The sequence below is a fragment of the Lepidochelys kempii genome, chromosome 2 (genome assembly GCF_965140285.1).
Source record: "Lepidochelys kempii isolate rLepKem1 chromosome 2, rLepKem1.hap1, whole genome shotgun sequence".
NCBI lineage: Eukaryota > Metazoa > Chordata > Testudines > Cheloniidae > Lepidochelys > Lepidochelys kempii.
In genome coordinates this window covers 22,591,377-22,604,025 of record NC_136381.1, presented here as the reverse complement: position 1 = coordinate 22,604,025, position 12,649 = coordinate 22,591,377, and the positions used below count along the sequence as shown (strand labels likewise).

Sequence of the window (12,649 nt, the reverse complement as noted above, 5' to 3'; positions counted from 1 at the left end):
ACTAATTTTTTTACTTTTTCTCCATGTCAGTCTTAAATTGCTAATGTGGACATTTTGCACTTGTTTATTTAGTTTCCTAATTTGTAGAAATGCAGATTCTACATAAAGATATTTCTTCTACTAAAGAGAGAATTCTAAGTATGAAACATTTTCGCTGAAAGACGAATCCAGGGCCTCATCATCATCTGAGAGATCACCACAAACTCAAAAAAAGACAACATTGATAAGCAAATGGCCTGCACTATATTTGCAACCAACACCACCTTCTACAAGTCAAGAAAGATGAAATATTTCAACAAGGCTGTAGTCTTCCATCAGGGTTTGCTGTAATAAGTAACAAGATTTTTGGCCAGGATATCCACAACACTGAAATACACGCTTAACTTTAAGCACATAAGTAGTCCCCTTGAAGTTAATACGATTGTTTATATGAATAATGTTCCATACCTGTCTGAGTGTTTTCAGGATCAGGGCCTTCCTTAATTTTCAATATTTTGGTTGTCTCCCCTATAGCAGCAGTTTTATAAAATTCAAGTAGAATACCCTACCAGTAGGGGCATAAAAACTAAAGCAGCATTTCTAATTCAGCTACTTAAATTTAAATCAAAAGTTGCAATAGCACAGATTTTCAAATTAGTTTTCACAAAACCTCAACATGATTTAAATCAATGATAAACTGCTTGTAGTTTTTCTAAAGCTTCTTGACTTAAGTCACTCTACCCTGTTTGGTATTCAAGATTTGGTAGGCTATTTGGAATTTTGTTACCCAGAAGACATTTGAGTCTTTTAGTACTGGGAAGGGGCTGCCTCTCCTTTGAACAGGGCAGATGCCACTTTAAGTTTAGCGAATGTCTGAAAAAGTTATCTTTGCCTCCTCACTAGTCCCAGACAGCAATTAGCTTCCCAATTCACTTTGTTCAACAACATGCCACTACAGCACATCCAAGAACAATGGATAAGCACATTAGTTTGAGGATTCTGGTAAAACCAGTACCAGAATAGTTTACACTGGTATTTTAAAACTGTAAGAATTCAGTGTTAACACTACATTGCGATGAATGGGAGGACTTTACTTCTCTCAGAGATACTGTTTCAGAGTATCTACAGGCTCAGGCACACTTCATTACGTTTGTTAACATACAGGAGGTTTTCTTCTTAGCTTTTTAAAACACTGATTCTGGAGCACAAACGTGTGGCTGCATAATCATATTTTATATATAAAATCTATCCTGCAATTACAGAAAAAAAAAAAAATTGGAAGTGTAAACACTCAAGTCCACTTACATAACTTCTCTCCTGACATCTACCATGAAGCAGTATTTTTTTTACAAGTGAAATCTACTGTAAGCAAGGATATTTGTATCTGCTTCTTGTTATGTTTGACCAAAAGGTCACAATCTTGACAGGTTTATAAACCACCAGAACTAGGTTATTATTAAGAAGTCATTTGAATTGAAGAGATGAGGATTATATTAAATGCACTGACAAACGGTACCTCTTCTGGTAGAGCTGCATGATGTACATCTGATGTTGCAAGCAGCAGAACTGGAGCAAATGATGGAATATTCTGTAATAATGTTGTAAATGTAGCTTTCAAAGTGAATCCAACAGTCTCCCACCATAAGTGGACATGTGGAATGTATAATATACTTGGTGCTGTTCTTTTGGCTTCATGGATCAACTAGTAAAAGAAAAGTATTAATTTGGAAATACTGAGAAACACATGAATAGGTCACTAATAAATAATTAAATATCAACTAGTCACTCCTATTTCACAGTTGATATACTAAACAAGCAACAACTGGGAAAGAATAATTCTTAATACTGAGGCAAACTTCTACCTTGAGTCAACTATGAAACAAACCCAGTTATAAATTATTACAGGTGATTTTGTATAATTTTATTAAAATTAATGTCTTGTCTAGAGTAAAAAAATAAACAAAACACACACAACAAGAAACAGGATTGAAGCCTATTTGAATATTACTATAGGAGTGACTTTTCCAGAGAAAGGTAGAAACATTAAGAAAATGTGCATTGATGTACATCAAGGAATTTAAAATTCCAGAGAAAAGTGTTTGTTTTAAATTACCTTCTTATTGTGCACGGTTTACCAGTGCGGACACCAAGAAAGTGGTAGGGGGGGAAAGAATTTTGATGGGATGAGGATAATCCCTGTTAGCCTGACAGCACGGATTCTAATGAAAGATCAATGTGTATTTTGGAAAACTGCCTCCTACCTTCCTTCTGGAAACATAAAAAACTGGGAGCAAGAAAAGATGCATTATTTTAAGATGAGAACCTATGCTGCCAGAGATCAGACAGGGAGGAAGGATGGCCAGTTCAGTGGTTAGAGTGCTGTCTTGGTCCATGGAATACCTAGGTTCAATTCCCTGCTCTGCCACAAACATCCTGTGTGACCCTGGGCAAGTAACTTAGTCTCTCGAGGTCTCAAGTCCCCATCTGTGAAATGGAGATAATAGTGCTTCCCTACAGAGGTAGAATAAAGATTACAAGGCACTCAGATATTACTGTGATGGGAGGGCCACCTAAGTGAAAAAACAGACATGACCACAGATTCAGTCAGCAAAAATCATGGTTTTAGATTTCTGAAAGCGGCATTTTTATAACTATACTAATAGAATTGTTGGGGAACAGCTAAACACGGTGCTACCTGAATAAGGCCCTCAAAATGCAACAGGTGAAATTGCTGATAAGGCTTGCTAAATTTTGAGCAAAAAGTCCCCTGAAAACCCACATTTGGAAAAGATAAGAACATGCTGACATTAGGTAGGGCATGGTGTTTTCCATAACTTTCCGAACTCTCATAAGCAAAATAAATGTTATGTTACGTACACCTCTACCCAGATATAACATGGTCCTCCGGAGACAAAAAAATCTCACCGCATTACAGGTGAGACTGCGTTATATTGAACTTGCTTTGGCCCCCCCATTCCTTGTTCCCTGACCGCTCCCTCCAGAGACCCCCCCCACAATCACCCCCAGGACCCCACCCCCCCTGCTCCGTCCTGACTGCTCCAACCCCTATCCACACCCCCTGCCCCCGACAGGCACTCACCGGCAGCGGCTGGAAGCGAAGCAACGTGGTCCCAGCCCGCTCCACTCCGCCACCTCCCAGCTGCAGCGCTCTGCTTTCCGCTGCTGATGAGTGCAGGGAGGTTGGGGAAAGGACGCCCCCTGCACTCACCAGCAGCGGGAAGCGAAGCAATGCGGCCCCAGCCTGCTCTGCTTTCCTTGCCCTGGCCCTAGCTGTGTCGTTTTGGGGGGGGGGGGGGGGAGACGACAGGAGGGGTGTTGGTGAAGGTCCCGCACTCACCTGCGGCGGGAAGCAGAGCGCCACGGCTGGCAGAGTGGAGCGGGCTGGGGCTGGGCTGCTCCGCTTCCGCCGCTGCCGGTGACTACGGGAGGGATCCCTTCTCCCAAGCCCCCTCCCCCGAGCGACATGGCCGGGGCCGGGGCAAGCGAAGCAGAGCGGGCTTCTCCCAGGCCCCCCACTAATCCCCTGGGCCACTCTGGGACTGCGGGGCCCCCAAAAGTGCCTGCCCCACAGCTCCTGCCTCCCAGACCTTCCGGGGGGAGCCCTTGACCACCCCCGAGACCCTCTGCCCCTTATCCAACCCCTCGGCCCCGGCCCAGCACCCTTAACACGCTGCTCAGAGCCGTGTGTCGGAGCTTTACCATGTTGTATGCGAACCCGCATTATATTGGGGTAGAGGTGTATGTTCTGAACCATAATATTAAAAGATAGAAAATTGCTGAATGGTTAAAAAAAACCCAAACAAACAAACATAAAAAACCCCAAAAACCATTACTAACCTTCCATAACTGCTGTTCTTCAAGATGTGTTACTCATGTCCATTCTGAAGTAGGTGTGTGCTTGCCCCAAGCACCACCGGCCAGAAAGTTTTCCCCTCAGTGGTATCTGTCAGGTTGGCTCTGGTTGCATACTCCTGAGGTTGCACACTTACAGCACCAGTATAAAGGGTCCCACCAACCCGGAGCCTCCTCACTTCCTTCTTGCTGGCTAACTCCAACAGAAGGGTAGGTGTGGGAGGGACTTTTGGAATGGACAAAAGCAACACATCTTGAAGAACAACAGTTATGGAAGGTTAGTAACCGTTTTGTCCTCCTTCACATGTTTGCGCATAACCATTCCAAAGTAGGTGACTCCCAAGAAGCTGCACAGATGGAGGGTTCAGATTTCATTGGCATGCTGATTGTAATACTGCTCGGTCAAAACCTATGTAATCTCTCACTTGCTGGCTGATGGCATAATGAGATGCAAAGATGTGGACTGACAATCACATTGCTGCTCTACCAATGTCCTGTATAAGAACCTGAACTACAAACGCTGCTGGAGATGCTTGAGACCTTGTGGAACGTGCCGCCAGCGTAGGAGGAGTGGGGACCTTCACCAGGTCATACATTTGCGGATACAGGAAATGATCCGCGAAGAAATTCTCTAAGCTGAGACTGGAAGGCTTTCATTTTGTCTGCAAAGGCTACAGAAAGCTGAGTAGATTTCCAAAATGACTTAGTCCTTTCTATGTAGAAGGCTAGTGCACATCAGACATCCAGTGAGTGGAGTCTCTGTTCCTATCTGTTGGCATTTGGCTTCAAAACAGAAAACAGGTAGGAAGATATTCTGGTTACTATGGAATTGCGAGACTACCTTTGGAAGGAAGGCCAATTGTGGCCACATCGGAACCTTGTTTTTGAAGCAGACTGTATAAGGTGCTTCCGACATAATGGCTTGGATCTCAGAGATCCTTCTAGCAGAAGCAACGGCCACCAGGGAGGCCACTTTCCAGGATAGTTAGAGCAGAGAGCATGTTACCAGTGGTTCAAATGGAAGACCTGTTAGCCTTGCCAACACCAATTTGAGGTCCCAGGGAGGGAGTGGCTGCTGTACCTGGGAGTATAATCTCCAGGCCCTTAAGGAAAGGACTACACACAGAGTTTGAGAAAACAGAACGGCCATTCACCCATAGATGGAAAGCTGAAACTGTCACCAGATGAACCCTAATACATGACAATGCTAGGCCTTGTTGTTTCAAGTGGAGCAAGTAATCTAAAATGAAAGGTAGTGTCAACTGTGTAGGTGAGGCCCCTTCTGCACAGATCAGATCAAGAATCTTTTCCACTTTGCTAAGTGGCGCTAGTGGATGGTTTTCTGCTCCCTAAAAGCGCTTCTTGAACCAGTACAGAGCATGCTAGCTCTGCAGTGTTGAGCCATGGAGCTTCCGGCTGTGAGATGAAGGGACTCGAGGTTCGGATGACAGAAACAGCTGTGGGAGATCAAGTCTGTTTGGGAGTTTTATTAACAACTTATCAGTACAACAGGGCTTCTTTCAAATACATGGCTAGAACATGTCAAAACACAAAGGCGTTTTATGAGTATTAAGGAGGAAAAGAAAAGAAGCCTTTTTCTTTGGTAAATTCAAGGGTATATTAGAATGTGTTCTCAAAACTATTCTCAATAACTGGGGTGGGGGTGGCAGGAGAAACGAGAAAGACAGAAGGAAGGGGAAAGGATTGAGAGAAAGGAGTTGCTATGATGGAAGATTAAAAAAAACCAAAAACCTCTTACTGTTCTTTTATAAACAACTTCATTGCAGAAGGCTAAAAAGGACAACGTTCCATTTTATCTGTATGATCATTACCCAAAGAAAAGAGTGGCCTTTCCAGCAGAGATGAAACAGGACACACAGACAGACACAAAAAAGTTAGAAGATACCCATTAAAACTGAACCACAAGTCATAGTTTTGCTAGTCTCACATGAATCATTTTGCTCCAAAACCACTCTGGAAAACAATTTATTATTCTTAACAGATTTAAAAAAAAAAATAAAATAAAAATACCTGTGCACATGTTTCTTCAGGTGATGTGGTACTGATTCCAAACAGAACTGAGAGATCTAACGTGTACACAGTGAACTTTTCCAAAGCATGTATTACTGCTGGTGCCAAATGAGAGCCCTGTCCAAACCCGGGCTCTCCAACTATCAAGAGCCTTGGTCTATAAGATGTTGGCTGACGATAAGCACTTCTAAAACAAGAATTGTGAAATCAGGAAGTTTTAAATAATTAAAAAAATCCAAAAAACAAGAACTAAAAACAAAACAAAATAATTTCCCATCAATGTATGAATGCATAGGTGTTGTCGCTCTCTACTCTACCATAATTTTAGAATACAAAATAAATAAATAAATAAATAAAATCTGTACTGTCAACAATTCTGCTTATTCTCTTACATAAGGCATCAGATATACCAGAAAAAACAGTAAAGCTGTAGTAGTATAGGTTATGGATTACAGTAAATACATATACTTACATTACTTCTATCACTGATTTGTTTTTATTTGATTCATTTCACTTGTTCAGTCTTTCCACACAGTTTGGTCGTTAATCTAATATAGTGAGCAAAGTCTTTCCAGTTTCTTAATTGTTTTGTTCTTATGAACCATGTTTCTGAGTGTAGTACTGGTTTTTGCAACCATACTATTACAATGCACTTAATGGCTAGAATCTTTGACATGAAATAGGCATACGTCTTTAAATTCAGTAAATTAGAACATCTCCTCAACCACCATAGTAATAGGAATTTGGCAGTATCTCTCACTGCAATAACTGGTGGTCCAACCCAAACTAAGACTCCATAAAAGTATGATTTTTCAAACAAGTTTTTGAGGATTCTGATAATAAATCAGTAAAATTTATTATTATTATTTTAAAAAGATTAACGTAGCTATTGTCAAATTAAGTAGCAAATTACATAACAGCGGGGGTGGGAATAACAATCTGTTAGTTATCAGAGTAACAGCCGTATTAGTCTGTATTCGCAAAAAGAAAAGGAGTACTTGTGGCACCTTAGAGACTAACCAATTTATCTGAGCATAAGCTTTCGTGAGCTACAGCTCACTTCATCGGATGCATACTGTGGAAACTGCAGAAGACATTGTATACACAGAGACCATGGTCTCTGTGTATACAATGTCTTCTGCAGTTTCCACAGTATGCATCCGATGAAGTGAGCTGTAGCTCACGAAAGCTTATGCTCAGATAAATTGGTTAGTCTCTAAGGTGCCACAAGTACTCCTTTTCTTTTTGCGAATCTGTTAATTACAATGGAATACAAGTATGTTCAAATATATAAACTTTGAAAACTAAAAGTATAAGGCATCAAAAATGTCTAAAAGAAAAATACCAATGTGATTTAGAGACAGGCCAAACTACATACTTTAGATCTCAATCCTGTAAGGTGCTCTAAGGGGTGGGTGGGATGAATCTCCAAATCTCTGTACCCCAAGCTTGAGAATCTCCTTGAAGGATTAGGGCCTTTTCCCCTAAATTTTGTCAGTTCTAATCAGATACTTTCACAACAATTTTATCTGCCTGTTTCTATGTTTATTTCTGGCAAAGACTGGTGCAAGAAAGCAAAACCCTTCCCTTACCCGAAAAAGGAAACAAAACCCAGAACATCTCTCTTGCACCAAAGGATCCAGCAGCCTAAATCAATTTGAAGAACAAAAAGACAAGTACCTGTTAAAATTAAGGACATTTGCTTTCTGTTTATTAGATGTTTTCTGGGAAAGTGGATTTTCAAACACTGAAGGCATTTCCTCATCACTATACATTAAGTCACTTTCTAAAATATGACTTACAACATCTGAAAAAACAAAAAGGTTCGTTAATTCTCCTGGGAACTTTGTATCACTCACTTGCAAAGAAAAAAAGTTTTATTTACAATTCAACACGCTAGTCTGTGGTTTATTCAATCCAAAGACAATAATTTTAAAACACTTTAGAGAAACAGCCATTAGTCTGGGAGCACGTGCATTCTGTGGGCAAGTTAATGATAGAAAGAAAATTAGCAAAAATCTACAGAAATAATTTCAATGGTGTTGCCCTCTGCTGCATGGCAGGCGGGGCTTGCTGCCCCCCTGGCTGCCAGCTCCAGGTCTTCTGGTTGGTGGTAATGGGTCGAATTTCGTATCATGCAAAAGCCCTTTCTACACAAAAACAATGGTACCAAACATGACAAACATAGAACTGTGTAGATATATATTCAAGAAAATGTTAAAAAAAAATTAAAATTGTACTTTAATACAAGCCTGTCAAACATTTAGCCCTCACAAAGTTAAAATGTGGCCCTTGACTGACAGTACTGTGTTATCAGCTAATGCTCAGAATATACCTGATTAATTTTTTTTTAATGTTACATATTACTATAATGGAAAGAGTGCTTCAAGGTAGGGCAGTCAAGCAATTAAAAAAACTCAATTGCAATTAATTGCACAGTTAAACAATAATAGAATACCATTTATTTAAATATTTTTGGATGTTTTCTACATCTCAGTTACAATACAGAGCACAAAGTGTACAGTGCTCACTTTATATTTTTTTATTGAAAATATTTGCACTATAAAAAACAAAATACTATTTTCCCAATTCACCTAATACAAGTATTGTAGTGCAATCTCTTTATCATGAAAATTGAATTTACAAATGTAGAATTGTGCAAAAAATAGTTGCATTCAAAAATAAAATAATGTAAAACTTTAGAGCCTACAAGTCCACTCAGTCCTATTTCTTGCTCAGCCAAACGCTCAGACAACAAGTTAATTTACTTTGCAGAAGAGCATGCTGCCTGCTTCTTGTTCACGTCACCTGAAAGTGAGAACAGGCGTTCGCATGGCACTGTTGTAGCCGGTGTCGCCAGATATTTACATGCCAGATACACTAAAGATTCATATATCGCTTCATCCACCATTCAAGAGGACGTGTGTTCATGCTGATGACAGGTTCTGCTCAATAGCAATCCAAAACTGTGCAGACCAACGTTCATTTTCATAATCTGAATCAGATGCCACCAGCAGCAGGTTGATTTTCTTTTTTGGTGGTTTGGGTTCTGTAGTTTCCACATCGGAGTGTTGCTCTTTAAAGACTTCTGAAAGCATGCTCCACACCTCGTCCCTCTCAGATTTTGGAAGGCACTTCAGATTCTTAAATCTTGGGTCGAGTGCTGTAGCTATCTTTAGAAAGCTCACATTGGTACCTTCTTTGCGTTTTGTCAAATCTGTAGAGAAAGTGTTCTTAAAATGAACAACAGCTGCTGAGTCATCATCTGAGAGTACTATAACATGAACTATATGGCAGAATGTGAGTAAAACAGAGCCGGAGACATACAATTCTCCCCCAAGGAGTTCAGTCACAAATTTAATTAATGCATTGTTTTCTTAACGAGCATCATCAACATGGAAGCACGTCCTCTGAAATGGTGGCTGAAGCATGAAGGGGCATACGAATGTTTAGCATATCTGACACATAAATACCTTGCAATGCTGACTACAAAAGTCCCATGCAAACGCCTGTTCTCACTTAGTTGTGACACTGTAAATAAGAAGTGGGCAGCATTATCTCCCGTAAATATAAACAAACTTGTGTGTCTTACCGATTGCCTGAACAAGAAGTAGGACTGAGTGGACTTGTAGGCACTGAAGTTTTGCATTGCTGTGTTTTTGAGTGCAGTTATGTAACGACCACAACCAAAAAATCCCCTACATTTGTAACTTGCATTTTCACGATAAAGAGATTGCACTACAGTACTTGTATGAGGTGAACTGAAAAATACTATTTCCTTTGTTTATCAATTTCACAGGGCAAATATTTGTAATCAAAAATAATATAGTGAGCAGTATACATTTTGTATTCTGTGTTGTAATAGAAATCAATATATTTGAAAAAGTAGAAAAACCAGCCAAAAATATTTAATAAATTTCAACTGGTATTCTATTGTTTAACAGTGTGATTAAAACTGCGATTAATCACGATTAATTTTTTTGAGTTAATCACGTGAGTTAACGGCAATTAATCAACAGCCTGGCTTCAAGGTGATTTGCCATCATGGCCAAAAAAGCAGTGATTCAGGGTATTGCTTATGATCTTTATTAGGTTAAGAATTGTCATGAGGCACTGGTTAAGTAAGACATCAGCATGCAGCCTGACATTACTGGAATCCACCCACAAATGGTATGCACATAGTTACATAACATAACAATTAATTACAATCCCAAAGAAATTTATAACAAATGGATGGAATGGCTAAGTAGCAGAGGCTAAGTACAGATTTGGTTGGCTTTGCTTTGATTGGCACTGAAGAGGAACAAATGGTTAGCAGAAATGCTCCTAAAGCACTTATCGAAGATGAACTGTGGGACACTGATGTAGTTTTTAGTAATCCTATCTGCAACAATGAATCACCTTATGTCAAGGTTCCTTCCCCACTCTGAATCTAGGGTACAGATGTGGGGACCTGCATGAAAAAGCCCCTAAGCTTATTTTTACCAGCTTAGGTTAAAACTTCCCCAAGGTACAAACTATTTTTCCTTTTGTCCCTGGACTTTACTGCTGCCACCACCAAATATAACAGGGAAAGAGCCCACTTGGAAACGTCTCCCCCCCCCCATCCCCCTTTCCTTGGGAAGGCTTGATAAAAATCCTCACCAATTTGCATAGGTGAACACAGACCCAAACCGTTAAGGTCTTAAGAACAAGGAAAAGGCAATCAGGTTCTTAAAAGAAGAATTTTAATTGAAGAAAAAAAGTAAAAGAATCACCTCTGTAAAAGCAGGATGGTAAATACCTTACAGGGTAATCAGATTCAAAACATAGAGAATCCCTCTGGGCAAAACCTTAAGTTACAAAAAGACACAAAAACAGGAATATACATCCCATTCAGCACAACTTATTTTATCAGCCATTTAAACAAAACAGAATCTAATGCATATCTAACTAGATTGCTTACTGACTTTTTACAGGAGTTCTGACCTGCAATCCTGCTCTGGTCCCGGCAAAAACCAACACACACACAGACAGAGAGAACCCTTTGTTCCCACCCCCTCCAGCTTTGAAAGTATCTTGTCTCCTCATTGGTCATTTTGGTCAGGTGCCAGCAAGGTTGTCTTAGCTTCTTAACCTTTTACAGGTGAAAGGGTTTTTTCCTCTAACCAGGAAGGATTTAAAGGTGTTTACCCTTCCCTTTATATTTATGACACCTTAAAAGCCCCAAAAACCATGGTAATGAAAGTGCTGATGTCACCAGTAATACATAGTTTTTTCCTGACAAGAGAAGACTGTTTGCAGCTACCAAATGTTTTATGGAAAAGCATTTTGTCCCGCAGTTCGTGGGAGTTTTAGGGATCCACACTGAATGCCAAACCTGAAAAAATAAATACATTTGACCTGTACTGCTACTTTAAATGGTGCATCTGTGATTGCAGTGACTTCAGCACCTGCAAAACAGGACAGTAAGCAAGGGAAGTACAAGGGTTTCCTTTTATCACAAAGTCTCATGCACGAGCGCTTCAGTGAAAGACAGGTTTCCAAACACACACACACACACACACATCCCCCCCAAGGCATATGCATAATCTACCACTACAAGTGGCCATTGGTTTAACAATTAATTCCAAAACCTATAATAAATTCCTTGTGCAGTTTATGCACAGCATTGCTGTAGTCTGTGGAGGAACCAAAGTACTCTGTCTGGAGACTGCAATTGCAAATGAGGTTCTTTACCCTTGATGAGGTCTAGAGGAATGTACAACCCTTCATTGAATTCCATATGGCAGTTTTATATTTTGTCCTGCCGATTACTTAGACTTCCTTGAAGATACAGCAGATAGCAAAGGTACCCTTCATGCTACTGTTACGGTCTGCTATCAGGAATGTATTAATGGGGATCAGTCCCTCAATTTCTCTCTGAACCAGCAAAGAACCGTTCCTTGAAGGAGCTTCCTGACTTCATGACTCACTCACTTTCCTATCAAGATCCAAAAATTCTGAAGTCCAAGAAGTCCAGTTTTCAATAAAGCAGCAGCTAAATCAACTACAGTAGAGCTTTCTACATTCACTAACCTTGTTAACCTTCCCAAAATTATTGCGAATGTTAGTGGGAGTGCATCCCACTAACATTCACAACAACTTTGTTATTGTGCAGAAGTGGGATGCACTCCAGAGGTGAAAAATGACTAAGTATGGCTTCAGCTGAAGAGATAGAAGATGTACCCTCAAATGTTCCAGACATGCAGGTCATACCATACTACATCATTTCAGGAGAAAGGTATATTCCACCATGGTCAGTCTTTAACTCAGGAATCCATGAGATGCCATAGCAAATGACCGAGTATGTATCCTGCCAATGATACCTGCTAACCCCACTGATTACTCAGTTCAATTAACATTCCTTATGCAGATGGAATGCATGAACAAATACAACTGCTACTCCTTGAGGAATTCTGAGCCACTGTGCACACACAGAATTCATGTCCCATGCAGAATTTTTTTTCTCTCCACAGAAAATACGTTCCTCTGGAGAAGTAGCACCTTTTGCCCACTGGGAGTTGCTGTGGCACTAGAACAGAGAGCAAATGTGGATAGGGAAGAGAAGAGGCTACATTCCTCATAGCGTCTTGCCCAGGGGGCCAGTAAGGAGGCACAGGACATGGGAGGAATGGACAGCATAGGACACATGGAGGACAGGGGGAAAAGAGACAGACTGGGTGAGAACATTTCATTCTGAGGCTACAGAGAAAATACTGGACTATGAAGAAGTCTACCTCATGTT

At 40.4% G+C, this 12,649-nt stretch overlaps 1 protein-coding gene across 6 annotated transcripts in view; it reads right to left on the bottom strand.

Annotated features, from left to right (window-relative positions):
* Positions 1 to 12,649, bottom strand: part of ATAD2 (ATPase family AAA domain containing 2) — a 96,360-nt gene that overhangs the window by 32,949 nt on the left and 50,762 nt on the right. For 4 of the 6 annotated variants that reach the window (XM_073330197.1, XM_073330203.1, XM_073330198.2 and 1 more), the window contains exons 17-20: positions 10,641 to 10,715; positions 7,564 to 7,690; positions 5,884 to 6,070; positions 1,496 to 1,681 (exon numbers count right to left, since the gene is read on the bottom strand). In XM_073330197.1, the coding sequence (XP_073186298.1) occupies positions 1,496 to 1,681; positions 5,884 to 6,070; positions 7,564 to 7,690; positions 10,641 to 10,715 (575 nt within the window). The remainder of the gene's footprint in view (positions 1 to 1,495; positions 1,682 to 5,883; positions 6,071 to 7,563; positions 7,691 to 10,640; positions 10,716 to 12,649) is intronic. The other 2 variants (XM_073330199.2, XM_073330204.2) reach the window with 1 other exon arrangement.